Source organism: Anomaloglossus baeobatrachus, chromosome 12 (genome assembly GCF_048569485.1).
Source record: "Anomaloglossus baeobatrachus isolate aAnoBae1 chromosome 12, aAnoBae1.hap1, whole genome shotgun sequence".
In the NCBI taxonomy this organism is placed as follows: domain Eukaryota; kingdom Metazoa; phylum Chordata; class Amphibia; order Anura; family Aromobatidae; genus Anomaloglossus; species Anomaloglossus baeobatrachus.
The window spans coordinates 139588652-139605135 of NC_134364.1; the positions used below are offsets into that span (position 1 = coordinate 139588652).

The 16484-nt window shown below is 50.7% G+C and overlaps 1 protein-coding gene across 1 annotated transcript; it reads right to left on the minus strand.

Moving 5' to 3' along the window:
• Nucleotides 1–2361: 2361 nt before the first annotated feature.
• On the minus strand, nucleotides 2362–15865 carry EFNA1 (ephrin A1). Its single transcript, XM_075330837.1, has 5 exons — nucleotides 15774–15865; nucleotides 6159–6451; nucleotides 3519–3584; nucleotides 3240–3290; nucleotides 2362–3007 (listed from the first exon to the last, which is right to left on the minus strand). Exons 1-5 carry the CDS (start codon nucleotides 15863–15865, stop codon nucleotides 2889–2891), a joined length of 621 nt encoding a protein of 206 aa, XP_075186952.1. The 3' UTR covers nucleotides 2362–2888.
• Nucleotides 15866–16484: the final 619 nt, after the last annotated feature.

Sequence of the window (16484 nt, forward strand, 5' to 3'; positions counted from 1 at the left end):
GCGCAGAGGAGAGCGGCTTGTAGACGTTACACAGAGAACTTATCTTTTCAGTATGATCTGATAAATGTTTTTTAGTACGGTATAAGAGGGCTAAAATTTTCTAATTTAGTTGGCACCTTAAAAGGTATGCTGTTGACTCACCCGTATCCTGACCTTATTATTTTACACATTGGAGGGAATGACTTGGGTAAAATAAAGACTTTGGACTTGTTATCTAATTTCCGCAGAGATTTTGCGCTCATAAAGAATCTTTTTCCTTATTCAGCATTGATTTTTTCTGAAATTGTACCGAGACTGGTTTGGAATGGCCAGCTTGCCTTTTTGGAAAAAATAAGGAAACGTGTCAATCGCGACATGGCAATATTTTTTGTTGGTTTGGGCGACTTCTCATATCGCCATAGTGATCTGGAAGGTTTTACGGTTGGCCTGTACAGGCAGATGGAGTACATCTCTCTGACGTTGGTCTGGACATTTTTAATGTGGGTATCCAGAATATGATAGAAAAATGGCTGCGGTGTTTGGGGGGGGCCTCGTATTGTTAATACTCGGCCGTTTGGGGAAAAATCGCCCAACTATGTTGGGTGGATTGTTGGTTTTATAAGTGGTTAATGGTACTTTATGGTGGTATTTATGGAATTTTATGGTTATTTAATTTTAATAATATGGTGAATTTAATTTATCAAGTTACCAATAATAAAACACCACGGCCATTTTTATCCAAATGTCATGTGTCTGAGTATTTATTCTTTATTAATGGTAAGTTAATTGGTTATAGTGGGCTTTATGCTACCATGGGATTATAGATTAGAATATGGTGTCTCATACACCGTCCCTCCTCACTGGTGGCACTCTGCCCTATCCTTGTGGGTTAGGATATTGTTTATCATACAACGTCCCCCCCTGCCTTATGGTGCTCTTCCCTCTTCTGGGATTATGGGTTAGGAAATGGTTTCTCTTCCACAGTCCACCCACTCTCCACCTTATGACGCTCTTCCCGGTTGTTGGTACTCTGCCCTCTCCTGGGATTATGGGGTAAGGATATTGTGTCTAGCATGTCATCCTCCCTCTCCATGTTGCTAACGCTCTCAGGGAAGAGCACCATAAGATGGAGAGTGAGTGGACGGTGTACAAGACACCATATCCTGACCCATAGTCTCAAGAGAGGGCAGTTCGCTATAAAAGGCGGGGAGGACGTTGTATGAGACCATATCCTAACCCACAAGGATAGGGCAAAGGGATTATGGGATCAGGATATTGTGTCTAGTATGCCGTGTCTTGGGTGTAGTCTCCCCTCCTCCATGTTGGTGGCAGTCTGCCCTCCTGCGATTGATTATGGGTTAGGATATGGTGGCTCACAAGTCATCCCCCTTTCCATGTTTATAGTACTCTGACCTCTCCAGGGTTTATAGGGTCAGGATATTATGTCCCATACTCAGTCTTGGGACTATGGGTTAGGATATGGTGTCTTGTACTTTGTTCCCCCCCCCTCCATGTTGATGGCTATAATCTTTTGGGGGTTATAGGTTAGGTATGGTGTCTTATACATAGTTACCTCCCATGTTGGTGGCGCTCTGCCCTTCTGGGATTATGGGTTAGGGTATGGTGTCTTGTACATTGTCCCCCCTTGAAAATGTTGGTGGCTATACCCTTTTAGTATTATGGGTAAAGCGGGCTTTACACACAGCGACATCGCTAGCGATGTCACTGGTGAAAGCGCCCGCCCCCGTCGGTTGTGTGTCATGGGCAAATCGCTGCCCGTGGCGCACATCGCTAGGACCAGTCACACATATTTACCTGCCCAACGACGTCGCTGTTGCCGGCGAACCTCCTCCTTTGTAAGGGGGCGGTTCGTTCGGCGTCACTAAGCGGCCACTCAATAGAAGTGGAGATGAGCGGGCCGAACATCCCACCCACCTCCTTCCTTCCTCATTGCGGGGGGCCGCAGGTACGGTGATGTTCCTCGTTCTTGCGGTGTCACACATAGCGGTGTGCTGCCGCAGGAACCACAAACAATCTGCGTCCTGCAACAGCAACGATATTCGGGAAAGGAACAACGTGTCAACGATCAGGCAAGTAATTTTGATCAAAAACTGTCGTTCCTGCGATTCACACGCAACGACGTCGCTAACGAGGTCGGATGTGCGTCACGAATTCCGTGACCCCAATAACATCTCGTTAGCGATGTCGTTGCGTGTAAAGCCCACTTTAGGTATGATGTCTCATAGATCGTTCCCTCCCCATGTTTGCGGCATTCTGCCTTCTTGGGATTATGGATCTAGATATGGTGTCCTCTATGTCTATGTTGGTAGATCTCTGCCCCCAGTAGGTGTTGTGAGGGTCTGGAAAAACACATACCATAAGAACAGAAGATAAAAATCTTTATTTAAGGCATATAAAATTCCAGTTCTATAAAGACTTGTACGTGTCCTGCTCCTGTACTGTAGTATACAGCGTTTTCCCGAGGCGGCACTCCGGCCAGGAGGGGGCGTCTGTCTATATGGGACAGTGAGTCTAATATATGAAGTCCTCTATAAATAAACTCTATCATTTACATATATACATATGGCTACACTATGGGGGGCCCCCAGCGGGGCCAATACTGTTAGTGAGGGCGCTGCTGCTGCCAGCCCGTGTCTTCTTCCATCTCATAGAGATATTCAGGGGTTGTGACGCAGATCTCTTCCAGCAAGATTCTGCTGAGATATGGACCCCTGAGCAGGACAGTCCCGTGTCCACACGTGGCGCACCGGACGTGCAGAAGCTGCGCCTTCTCGTGTTCTTTGGCTACACTTTGTGCGTCTACCAGGCATTCTTTGGTCACCAGACTTGCGTTATCTGCTACATATCCTCCATCAGCGTCTATACGGCCAACCTTCTGGAATATTGCATCATAATCCCAGAGCGAAAAGTAAAGGAAGCAAAAGTCCACAGAGGGCAAGTGAGACCGACCGATTGGCAGAATTATGAGCGATGCTCCGCAGGACATCAGGAAGTGCTGCCGGGTCATCTGCAGAGAGAAGATAATGTCATTGCCTTCATCTGCTAGTCCTTTAGAATCCCCACCCCCTCTGGACACTGTATACGACCCCCAGTGCTCTACATCTAGGGTTGGGATGTTATGGCACCTGGTCCCAATTTTCATGGATTAAGGGAGGGGGAGTAAGAAGCTTCAATCCCTCAGGAGCAGTTTTATTAAGGCTGCCCAAGTGCAAAGGTCAGAGAAGCCATGGGGTTCTTACCTGCTACAACTCGGGCCCTCGGCGTGTGGACATTAGTCGACGGCTGCTGAGCTGTGAAAAACAAAAAGAAAGAAAAGATGATCCTCTAACCTTCACACACACCACGCCATAACAATCATGAGGTGCCCAAGGCCTAAGTCACAGCCAGCTTTCAACCCATGGAAGGTGTCTATCAGGAATATATTGTGCCCTCATTATTCCTGGTGGGCTTATATTTCACCACCACCAGGTTTGCTTGGTTTATTCCCTGATGGGGGCTACCGAAAGATGGACACTTACTAGCCTTGCCGCCGACGTGGACCTTCAGCTTTAGGCAGGAGTCCCCATGATGGTGGATGGGCTTGGCTGTAAAAAAAAAATAAAAGAAAACCATGTCAAAGAAATAAGATTTCCCCGAGTCAGAGAGAAATCAGATCCTCCCAAATAGACAAGAGGCTGGAGACCCCCCCCCCCCCCGGAGTAAGGCCCCCTTCCACTGACAATACTTCGCACAAAGGACAATGTCCCAGCAGGAACCCCCTCCCTCTCTGCCTTCCTGAAGATGTTTTTTGGGAAGTGTTTTGGTGAAAGATTATTGTCCTGATTTCTCCTCCGCACAATCTGTCAGGAGGCTCCTGTAGCATCCAGAGCTCGCATCCCACAGGGCACACCTAGGCCGCGAGTAGAGACAGGCTCACCCCACCCGCTCCATCCTGCCCGTACATGTGCTGTGACGGTGCCAGTGCCAAGCAAAGCGTCTCACAATAAGACCATGATTACATGACGGATCCCCGAAACACAGTCACATCTGCCCAAGATCTAGCGGCTGCTGTGAGTGCCGAGTGCCCCACTACCCGATCACTTCACCCCCCAATAGAACAGAACGCCCCATTCTCTGATCACCTCACCCCTAGGGGATGGAGCAAAGCACCAATTCCCCAATAAACCCCACCACCCCGGATATATAACCTCCCTGATATCCTGTGGCTCTTAAAGGGAAGGTGTCGCGATTTTTTATTTTTGTATTAATAACAGTGATTATTAAAATACTTGATTTCATACAAAATTAAAATCACTGCTTATTTAGTTTTTATTTAATTCTAATTTTACTAAAGAACTGGGGGCTGCCATGTGGGATTTCGTGTCTGTAGCAACTGTTTCTCACCTCCTTTATGGCAGCCCCCTGGGGCATAGACTGATAGTCGGGCTCCGACCACATTTAGTAACATTAGAGAAGGCGTCTCCTGTGACCTGGACACGCCCCCTGGGCTATCCAGATCACAGCAGAGGGAGGAGATCAGCGCCATCATTGTGGAGCTTACAGCCATGCTGTTTGCTCCACTTTACTCCTGTCAACCGCCGGGATGTGCGAGTACGGGGTGCCGGGCCGCCTCCCCTCCCGCCATTACCGTCTCCAATGACACCCCCTCCCCCCGCTGTACCCAGCCGCCGCTGATCATGCAGCAGAAGGTGTTTGTGTGCATGCAGAGCATGTGAGTACCGGCGCCCCTCCCCCCACCCCCGCCACTGCTACCGTCTCCAATGCTCCAATGACACCCCCCTCCACTCTCCTGGATGCACGCCCTCAGCGGCTGCAGCAAGAGCAGTGTGTGATTACTGGTGCCCCTCCCCTGCCGTCTCCAATGACACCACCCCCCCCGCTTCCCGCTCCGTGCTGTGTATCTAATCCTCTCCCGTGTATGTGATCCCATCTGCTGAGCCGGGTATCTAATCCTATCCTGCGTGATACTGTCTGCTGAGCTGGGTATCTAATCCTATCCTGTGTGATACTGTCTGCTGAGCTGTGTATCTAATGCTGTCCTTTGACACTTTAGACATTTGTGGTCACCAGCAAAATGGCTCCGCATTGTGTCCCTAAAGTTAATCTTCTCTTATCCTTTTGGAAACACCCAGATTGGGAGGGGGAGGTGACATCACACACAGGAGAGAAGACTCCGCCCACTTTACTGCAGCTGTAATGTGAGCTAGTTCTACAGTGGGATTTCTGTAGGATTTCAGCAGCTGCTCCTAGTGTTTAAGAGTGGAAAATATCAAACAATTTTTTTTATATTTTGCTCAATTAAAAACAAATAATATTTAAACAAAACATTAATACTTTACATTTTTTCAGTTATTGAAATTTTTTTTTTTTTTGGACACCTTCCCTTTAAGGACTTTCCGTGTATTCACTGCGCGATTGTAAATCTGATGATGAACCTTGAACTATTTTTTTCAGGAAATTGATAAGAAAAACAAGTGCGTTGACTCCGTTACGTGCCATACTGATAAGAGTAGTAGTAATAATGTCCCTTACATGCACAGTAGTAGGGGATAAAGATACAGTAGTGCCCCTTACAAATATAGTAGTAGTAGTAGTAATAGTGCCCCTTACAAATATAGTATAGTAGTAGTAGTAGTAGTAATAGTGCCCCTTACAGATACAGTAGTAGTAGTAGTAATCGTAGGGGATACAGTAGTGCCCCTTACAGATACAGATGTAGTAGTAATAGTGTCTATTACAGATACAGTAATAGTGGTGCCCGATACAGATACAGTAGTAGTAGTAATAGTGCCCCTTACAGATACAGTAGTAGTAGTAATCGTAGGGGAAACAGTAGTGCCCCTTACAGATACAGATGTAGTAGTAATAGTGTCTATTACAGATACAGTAATAGTGGTGCCCGATACAGATACAGTAGTATTAGAAGTTCCCCTTACAGATACAGTAGTAGTAATAATATTGCCCCTTACAGATACAGTAGTAGTAGTAGTAATAATATTGCCCCTTACAGATACAGTAGTAGTAGTAGTAATAATATTGCCCCTTACAGATACAGTAGTAGTAGTAATCGTAGGGGATACGGTAGTGTCCCTTACAGATACAGATGTAGTAGTAATAGTGTCTATTACAGATACAGTAGTATTAGAAGTGCCCCTTACAGATATAGTAGTAGCTGTGTCCCTCCTTGAACTCCTTGCCAAGGCTGAAGGCTGTGAACTTCTGAAACTTCACCCTGAACTTCTCGGGGCCGTTCAGATTGAAGGGGTTGTTGCACTCCCACCGGACTTGGTTCTTGGACACCGGTTTGCAGGTGACATATTCTTCATGCTCCACCAGGAACAGTGTATACCTTTCCACAGCGGTGCCCGCAACGCGGTCATCCTCGTAATGTGGGCACACAATGTCCAGATAGTCCAAGAGCTGGACTTGCACAGTATAGTCATTCCTGAAGCTGTGGAGAGAAGAAGACAGGACGTTTACTGGGGTGTAAAACATTGGGGGGCAGTTATCGCCGCTATGTCACATTGTACATTAACCCTTTTAGCACCTGGGTGTTGACGAGTGTGATACAGGCCGTAGAGGTGTGTAATATATCAATCAGCCAGGGAGGGGAGGGGGGCCTTGAGCGGATTTCTGAAGTGACGAACGTGTTGAGTAGTCACCTGGAATTTTGGAGTGAGCTGTCTGTTGACAAACATGGCTTCCTGCAGAATGAACCCCTGCCACGGAGTGCGCAGCGTGACCCCGGGCGATGAAAAGAGCTGATGTGTAGAGATGAGTCAGCAGTGTCCGCCAGGTGTGGAGTGATCGCGCCCCTTTATCTGGGGTCTGCAGACATGTAGGGGGTTAAGCGTGTTTATAAGTACGCCAGTGTCAGGTGGGAATATCTTGGCACCGGCAGTATCTTGCGCAATAAACCCAGGATGTTTGAGCCAATCTCACACTCATACGTGTCTAGGGGAGATAAAAGCGAAGTTCTCACCTCCTCCTCTTCCTTCCCAAAAACATGGTACAGTCATCTCTTATCAGATGAACTAACTCAGCTTTCCCAGACTCCAGACAGGCTACAGCCATATGAAGTCGCTCTCGTGAACGCTACATTGAAGGCGTCAAGGCCAGATTATTGACCATTCTGGGGTCATTGTGACAACATGTAGTAGGAACAATAGGGGTGACTGGCATTGTTATGCAGATGTGCTGGCTACATAGTACAGCCCTGGCATGGCACACACACTCACACGCTTCATCCTCCTGCCAAAGGGTCACATTTGTTTCCCCTTCAGTTCCAGGTGTTAAACATCTCACCCTCCTTACCAATCCCCCCTCCTCCACAGACTGCCGGCTCCATATCACGCTGCTCCTGTCATTGGCTTATCACATGGGACCACGTAAATCCCCTCATTACCCAGCCATGAAATTGGAAACATTTGCGCAATGTGTGGGTGTGATTAGCGCAGCCTCCAAACCTTCCACTGCGCCGACAATACCGGGTTGGTGGTTATAGAGGCGCAAGTAGCCCCCTCAGAATGTATCCAATTGTCCGAACCCACAAAATATTGTTTAATTGCCTTGTCTTAACTCTGGTGGGTGTTCAGGCACAATAATTACTAATTGTATAACAACTTTTCAAAAGTTGGGGGGGTACCGCCATGGGGGCGACATTCAAGCCATAATGGAAAGCTGAATTGTAACTGCCCCCTAGCCCCACAATGTTTACTTATGCAAAGTGGAGGGGGCACCCAATTACAGGAAATTAAATGTGGAGCTTTCATGGCAGCCAGTGAAGCAAGCCAGGTTCACATTAATTCCTAATTCAGGTGCCTGTAAGTTGACACACAGCTCTACTAGTCACAAGGCCAAGTATGCAGTGTCCGAGCCGTTCCCTTTATTGGGGCCGGAGAACACGTGGAATGAGGTGGGGTTGTCTCTGTGGAGTAACGCCATGTCCTGAGGACAAGAGGCTCTTTGGTTTAGCAGAGTACATCTGGCGCAGTGCCATCTGCAGAGAGGGGTGTGTGCGCAGCGCGGGGTGTTGTGCTCGCACGTAACTCTGGGTTAATCAGTTATTGGCCCTGATTGCTGGGCGGACTGGTCGGGGACGTGTGATTTTAGGCTGCGCTCCCGGGCCTGTTTGCTTTTACTAATATGCACATTGTGGACAATGACGCGATGTTTACAGGCGAGAGCATTGTCTGCGGTCGGGGGAGGGGCCGCCAACAACAAGATGCTCATTAAAAAGTACAAGTGATGAGGAGGAGAGCGATGGTCGCCACCACCTCCTGTGGTAACGACCGTCACCCAGAATCACAGCGATATGACGGGCAGTGTGATAGCTCATATAGAAAGGGGTCCGCAGACCCTTCTGTACTGGAAAACCAATTCATACTTCCCTGTAATATAGTGGGACCTACTGTATGTAGGGTCAGTGGGGAACCTGACATATCGGGTACTGTCCCCTCGTATCTAGGGGTCCTTGGGGAACCTGCCATATCGGTTCTGCTCCATCATACATATAGTCTGTCGGCAACCTGACATATCTGGTACTGACCCTCGAATGTCCAGTCAGTGGGGAACCTGACGTATGGTACAGTCTATGGGGAACCTGACATCTTTGGTACTGCTCCTTGTACGTACAGTCGGTGGGTAACCCGACATCGGTTCTGCTCCATTGTCTGTATAGTTGGTGGGGAACCTGACTATTCGGGTGCTGCCTCCTTGTATGTAGGGTTGCTGGGACATCTATGACTATTCAGGTGCTGCCTCCTTGCATACAGTTAGGCCCAGAAATATTTGGACAGTGACACAAGTTTTGTTATTTTAGCTGTTTACAAAAACAATGTTCAGAAATACAATTATATATATAATATGGGCTGAAAGTGCACACTCCCAGCTGCAATATGAGAGTTCACATCCAAATCGGAGAAAGGGTTTAGGAATCATAGCTCTGTAATGCATAGCCTCCTCTTTTTCAAGGGACCAAAAGTAATTGGACAAGGGACTCTAAGGGCTGCAATTAACTCTGAAGGCGTCTCCCTCGTTAACCTGTAATCAATGAAGTAGTTAAAAGGTCTGGGGTTGATTACAGGTGTGTGGTTTTGCATTTGGAAGCTGTTGCTGTGACCAGACAACATGCGGTCTAAGGAACTCTCAATTGAGGTGAAGCAGAACATCCTGAGGCTGAAAAAAAAAAAAAATCCATCAGAGAGATAGCAGACATGCTTGGAGTAGCAAAATCAACAGTCGGGTACATTCTGAGAAAAAAGGAATTGACTGGTGAGCTTGGGAACTCAAAAAGGCCTGGGCGTCCACGGATGACAACAGTGGTGGATGATCGCTGCATACTTTCTTTGGTGAAGAAGAACCCGTTCACAACATCAACTGAAGTCCAGAACACTCTCAGTGAAGTAGGTGTATCTGTCTCTAAGTCACCAGTAAAGAGAAGACTCCATGAAAGTAAATACAAAGGGTTCACATCTAGATGCAAACCATTCATCAATTCCAAAAATAGACAGGCCAGAGTTAAATTTGCTGAAAAACACCTCATGAAGCCAGCTCAGTTCTGGAAAAGTATTCTATGGACAGATGAGACAAAGATCAACCTGTACCTGAATGATGGGAAGAAAAAAAGTGTGGAGAAGAAAGGGAACGGCACATGATCCAAGGCACACCCCATCCTCTGTAAAACATGGTGGAGGCAACGTGGTGGCATGGGCATGCATGGCTTTCAATGGCACTGGGTCACTTGTGTTTATTGATGACATAACAGCAGACAAGAGTAGCCGGATGAATTCTGAAGTGTACCGGGATATACTTTCAGCCCAGATTCAGCCAAATGCTGCAAAGTTGATCGGACGGCGCTTCATAGTACAGATGGACAATGACCCCAAGCATACAGCCAAAGTTACCCAGGAGTTCATGAGTGCAAAAAAGTGGAACATTCTGCAATGGCCAAGTCAATCACCAGATCTTAACCCAATTGAGCATGCATTTCACTTGCTCAAATCCAGACTTAAGACGGAAAGACCCACAAACAACCAAGACCTGAAGGCTGCGGCTGTAAAGGCCTGGCAAAGCATTAAGAAGGAGGAAACCCAGCGTTTGGTGATGTCCATGGGTTCCAGACTTAAGGCAGTGATTGCCTCCAAAGGATTTGCAACAAAATATTGAAAATAAAAATATTTTGTTTGGGTTTGGTTTATTTGTCCAATTACTTTTGACCTCCTAAAATGTGGAGTGTTTGTAAAGAAATGTGACAATTCCTACAATTTCTATCAGATATTTTTGTTCAAACCTTCAAATTAAACGTTACAATCTGCACTTGAATTCTGTTGGAGAGGTTTCATTTCAAATCCAATGTGGTGGCATGCAGAGCCCAACTCGCGAAATTGTGTCACTGTCCAAATATTTCTGGACCTAACTGTATACAGTCGGTGGGTAACCTCTGACTATTTGGGTGCTGTCTCCTCGTATGTAGGGTCAGTGGGGCACCTCTGACTATTTGGGTGCTGTCTTCTCGTATGTAGGTTCAGCGGGTAACCTGACTATTCAGGTGCTGTCTCCTCATATGTAGGGTCAGTGGGGCACCTCTGACTATTCGGGTGCTGCCTCCTTGCATATACGGTCAATGGGTAACCTCTGACCATTCAGGTGCTGTCTCCTCATATGTAGGGTCAGTGGGGCACCTCTGACTATTCGGGTGCTGTCTTCTCGTATGTAGGTTCGGCGGGTAACCTGACTATTCAGGTGCTGTCTCCTCATATGTAGGGTCAGTGGGGCACCTCTGACTATTCGGGTGCTGCCTCCTTGCATATACAGTCGGTGGGTAACCTCTGACTATTTGGGTGCTGTCTTCTTGTATGTACGGTAGGTTCGGCGGGTAACCTGACTATTCAGGTGCTGTCTCCTCATATGTAGGGTCAGTGGGGCACCTCTGACTATTCGGGTGCTGTCTTCTCGTATGTAGGTTCGGCGGGTAACCTGACTATTCAGGTGCCGTCTCCTCGTATGTAGGGTCAGTGGGGCACCTCTGACTATTCGGGTGCTGTCTTCTCGTATGTAGGTTCGGCGGGTAACCTGACTATTCAGGTGCCGTCTCCTCGTATGTAGGGTCAGTGGGGCACCTCTGACTATTCGGGTGCTGCCTCCTTGCAGATACGGTCGGTGTTGGGAGATTTCCAGTTTCAGAGTAAAATTTGTTTTCCCGGTAACATGAGCTCGCTCCAGGGTTGTCCCCCATGAGGCAGCACCGTGTGCACAGGATTACACACAACACTCTGAGCCAAGTGCGAGGCTGCAGCTGTAGAGTGCAAGCTCCTGGGAGTTGCTGGGAATGTACAGCTCAGCGGCCTGGGACGGGCGAGGCCAGGAGGCTGGCTGGTTCTGCCTGCAGGGCCTGGAGATAAGCGGCAGCGGATTTACCAGTTCTACCTACATACCTGTCTGATAGCTCTGCGGCCCAGTCCTGACGACTACAGGCCTCAGGCCAGGGCAGTGGACACTGCCCCCCTCTCCGTGCCTGGCATTGTGCCTGGGAACGGCCAAAGAGAAAGGAGGAGGCCTGTGAGAAAGGAAAAAGCTGGAGAGGGGGACGCTTCCTGCACGGCCATCCTGAGAGGAAAAAACAAGGACTGGCAGCCCAGAGTGTGTGACCCTAGAGTACCAGCACCACCACAAACAGGACCCTGCGCTCCCCGCTTACACAGGGCCCATCAGTAATTGGCACTACAACGCCCATCAGATGGGATGTTTCGGGTCATCCTCCTACATTTTATGTAGTTTGTTTAGGAGTTCAGTGCTGGAGTCCCTGGAGGAGTCCACAGCGCCAGCCTGCCCCTATGTGCACACACAGGGGGCAATACCCCTCCCCCACACAGCTACCTCTGCAGAGACCCCTCTATAGTGTAACTGTACCCCTACCCTGGACTGTGCCACAGTGAGCGGCCATCACAAGCACGGTGGGCCGGAGACATCACACACACACAGCTGACATCACACACACACACACACAGCTGACAACACACACACACACACACACACACACAGCTGACATCACACACACACACACACAGCTGACATCACACACACACACACACAGCTGACATCACACACACACACACACAGCTGACATCACACACACACACACACAGCTGACATCACACACACACACACAGCTGACATCACACACACACACACACAGCTGACATCACACACACACACACACAGCTGACATCACACACACACACACACAGCTGACATCACACACACACACACACAGCTGACATCACACACACACACACACACACACACAGCTGACATCACACACACACACACACACAGCTGACATCACACACACACACACACACAGCTGACATCACACACACACACACAGCTGACATCACACACACACACAGCTGACATCACACACACACACACAGCACTACTGACAACACACACACACACACACACAGGACTACTGACAACACACACACACACACAGGACTACTGACAACACACACACACACACACACACAGGACTACTGACAACACACACACACAGGACTACTGACAACACACACACACAGGACTACTGACAACACACACACACACACAGGACTACTGACAACACACACACACAGGACTACTGACAACACACACACACAGGACTACTGACAACACACACACACACACACACACAGGTACAGTGACAACACACACACACACACACACACACAGGACTACTGACAACACACACACACACAGGACTACTGACAACACACACACACACACACACAGGTACAGTGACAACACACACACACACACACACACACACACGACTACTGACAACACACACAGCAGTCTGGTCACAATATACATGCAGCGATCTGGTGACATCAAACACACAGATAGGACGATTATGACATCACAGATGACTGAGTGCAGCCGCGCTCGGTGGAGGAACTTCTCGGCACCTGGGCTGTTATTGAGTAATAATGAGTCAGATCCCAGGAAAGAAAAGAACATGCTGGTACCTGGAGGCTGCAGAGCATCACACCAAGTCCTCAGTCCTGCAGAACATTACCCACACTATATCAGGGCACTGCAGAGCATCACACCAAGTCCTCAGTCCTGCAGAGCGTTACCCACACTAGATCAGGGCTTCACGTCAAGTCCTCAGTCCTGCAGAGCGTTACCCACACTATATCAGGGCACTGCAGAGCATCACACCAAGTCCTTAGTCCTGCAGAGGATAACCCTCACTATATCAGGGCACTGCAGAGCATCACACCAAGTCTTTAGTCCTGCAGAGCGTTACCCACACTATATCAGGGCACTGCAGAGCATCACACCAAGTCCTTAGTCCTGCAGAGCATAAGCCTCACTATATCAGGGCACTGCAGAGCATCACACCAAGTCCTCAGTCCTGCAGAGCGTTACCCACACTATATCAGGGTACTGCAGAGCATCACACCAAGTCCTTAGTCCTGCAGAGCATAACCCTCACTATATCAGGGCACTGCAGAGCATCACACCAAGTCCTCAGTCCTGCAGAGCGTTACCCACACTAGATCAGGGCATCACGCCAAGTCCTCAGTCCTGCAGAGCATTACCCTCACTAGAACAGAACTCTGCAGATTATGACTTTATAGTTAACAAGTCACCAAAGAAGAGCATCAACTTCAGTACAGCAGCATATTGCACAGATGAGCAGAACATCACAACTTGAGAGCACATTGCTCCCCCCGCACAGCCCCTGCATTATATTTCTCCTTTGCAGAGCATTGCGCTCCCTGCACAGCCCCTGCAGAGCATTGCTCCCCCCGCATTACACTTCTCCCCTGCAGAGCATTGCTCCCCCCGCATTACACTTCTCCCCTGCAGAGCATTGCTCCCCCCGCATTACACTTCTCCCCTGCAGAGCATTGCTCCCCCCGCATTACACTTCTCCCCTGCAGAGCATTGCTCCCCCCGCATTACACGTCCCCCCTGCAGAGCATTGCTCCCCCCGCATTACACGTCCCCCCTGCAGAGCATTGCTCCCCCCGCATTACACTTCTCCACTGCAGAGCATTGCTCCCCCCGCATTACACGTCCCCCCTGCAGAGCATTGCTCCCCCCGCATTACACGTCCCCCCTGCAGAGCATTGCTCCCCCCGCATTACACTTCTCCCCTGCAGAGCATTGCTCCCCCCGCATTACATTTCCCCCCTGCAGAGCATTGCTCCCCCCGCATTACACTTCCACCCTGCAGAGCATTGCTCCCCCCGCATTACACGTCCCCCCCTGCAGAGCACTGCTCCCCCCGCATTACACTTCTCCCCTGCAGAGCATTGCTCCCCCCGCATTACATTTCCCCCCTGCAGAGCACTGCTCCCCCCGCATTACACGTCCCCCCTGCAGAGCATTGCTCCCCCCGCATTACACTTCTCCCCTGCAGAGCATTGCTCCCCCCGCATTACATTTCCCCCCTGCAGAGCATTGCTCCCCCCGCATTACACTTCCACCCTGCAGAGCATTGCTCCCCCCGCATTACACGTCCCCCCCTGCAGAGCACTGCTCCCCCCGCATTACACGTCCCCCCTGCAGAGCATTGCTCCCCCCGCATTACACTTCTCCCCTGCAGAGCATTGCTCCCCCCGCATTACATTTCCCCCCTGCAGAGCACTGCTCCCCCCGCATTACACGTCCCCCCTGCAGAGCATTGCTCCCCCCGCATTACACTTCTCCCCTGCAGAGCATTGCTCCCCCCGCATTACACGTCCCCCCGCATTACATTTCCCCCCTGCAGAGCATTGCCCCCCCCGCATTACACTTCTCCCCTGCAGAGCATTGCTCCCCCCGCATTACACGTCCCCCCTGCAGAGCATTGCTCCCCCCGCATTACACGTCCCCCCCTGCAGAGCATTGCTCCCCCCGCATTACACGTCCCCCCCTGCAGAGCATTGCTCCCCCCGCATTACACGTCCCCCCCTGCAGAGCATTGCTCCCCCCGCATTACACGTCCCCCCTGCAGAGCATTGCTCCCCCCGCATTACACGTCCCCCCCTGCAGAGCACTGCTCCCCCCGCATTACACGTCCCCCCTGCAGAGCACTGCTCCCCCCGCATTACACGTCCCCCCTGCAGAGCATTGCTCCCCCCGCATTACACTTCTCCCCTGCAGAGCATTGCTCCCCCCGCATTACACTTCTCCCCTGCAGAGCATTGCTCCCCCCGCATTACACTTCCACCCTGCAGAGCATTGCCCCCCCCGCATTACACGTCCCCCCTGCAGAGCATTGCTCCCCCCGCATTACACGTCCCCCCTGCAGAGCATTGCTCCCCCCGCATTACACGTCCCCCCTGCAGAGCATTGCTCCCCCCGCATTACACGTCCCCCCCTGCAGAGCATTGCTCCCCCCGCATTACACGTCCCCCCCTGCAGAGCATTGCTCCCCCCGCATTACACGTCCCCCCCTGCAGAGCACTGCTCCCCCCGCATTACACGTCCCCCCTGCAGAGCATTGCTCCCCCCGCATTACACTTCTCCCCTGCAGAGCATTGCTCCCCCCGCATTACACGTCCCCCCTGCAGAGCATTGCTCCCCCCGCATTACACGTCCCCCCTGCAGAGCATTGCTCCCCCCGCATTACACGTCCCCCCCTGCAGAGCATTGCTCCCCCCGCATTACACGTCCCCCCTGCAGAGCATTGCTCCCCCCGCATTACACGTCCCCCCTGCAGAGCACTGCTCCCCCCGCATTACACGTCCCCCCCTGCAGAGCACTGCTCCCCTCACCTGCGGTTGGTGCTGTTCCAGTACACGGTGTGGATCTCGGCCGCCGCCCGCACACACAGCAGAAGGAGCAGCACACAGCCGCTCAGCTCCATCACTGGGAATGAGGGCGGAGCGCAGAGCGCAGACTTATGTACCCCGCCGCCTCCATGGTGACCGGGGCGGGGCCCGGCCTGTGAAGACACGCCCACTACTGAGCTCCTGTGTGATACCAGGAGAGATAAGGGAAAGAGGAGCTGAGGAGAAAACTGGAGAGGTCAGCGAGTAATGAGGCGACCCCGAAACATCAGAGAGCCCCCCACAATAGCCTCCGTATAGCGGGAACACCCCACAAGAGCCTCCGTATACCGGGAACACCCCACAAGAGCCTCCGTATAGCGGGAACACCCCACAAGAGCCTCCGTATACCGGGAACACCCCACAAGAGCCTCCGTATACCGGGAACACCCCACAAGAGCCTCCGTATAACGGGAACACCCCACAAGAGCCTCCATATACCGGGAACACCCCACAAGAGCCTCCGTATACCGGGAACACCCCACAAGAGCCTCCGTATACCGGGAACACCCCACAAGAGCCTCCGTATAGCGGGAACACCCCACAAGAGCCTCCGTATAGCGGGAACACCCCACAAGAGCCTCCGTATACCGGGAACACCCCACAAGAGCCTCCGTATACCGGGAACACCCCACAAGAGCCTCCGTATACCGGGAA

What these genes read in the sequence shown, in the direction of transcription:
- EFNA1 (XM_075330837.1), bottom strand. Translation starts at nt 15,865, where the DNA reads ATGGAGCTGAGCGGCTGTGTGCTGCTCCTTCTGCTGTGTGTGCGGGCG. An exon ending in CCACGTCGGCGGCAAGGCTA is followed by an intron (nt 3,291 to 3,518) that starts GTAAGTGTCCAT and finishes TGTTTTTCACAG; the next exon opens with CTCAGCAGCCGTCGACTAAT. An exon ending in GAGGGCCCGAGTTGTAGCAG is followed by an intron (nt 3,008 to 3,239) that starts GTAAGAACCCCA and finishes TTCTCTCTGCAG; the next exon opens with ATGACCCGGCAGCACTTCCT.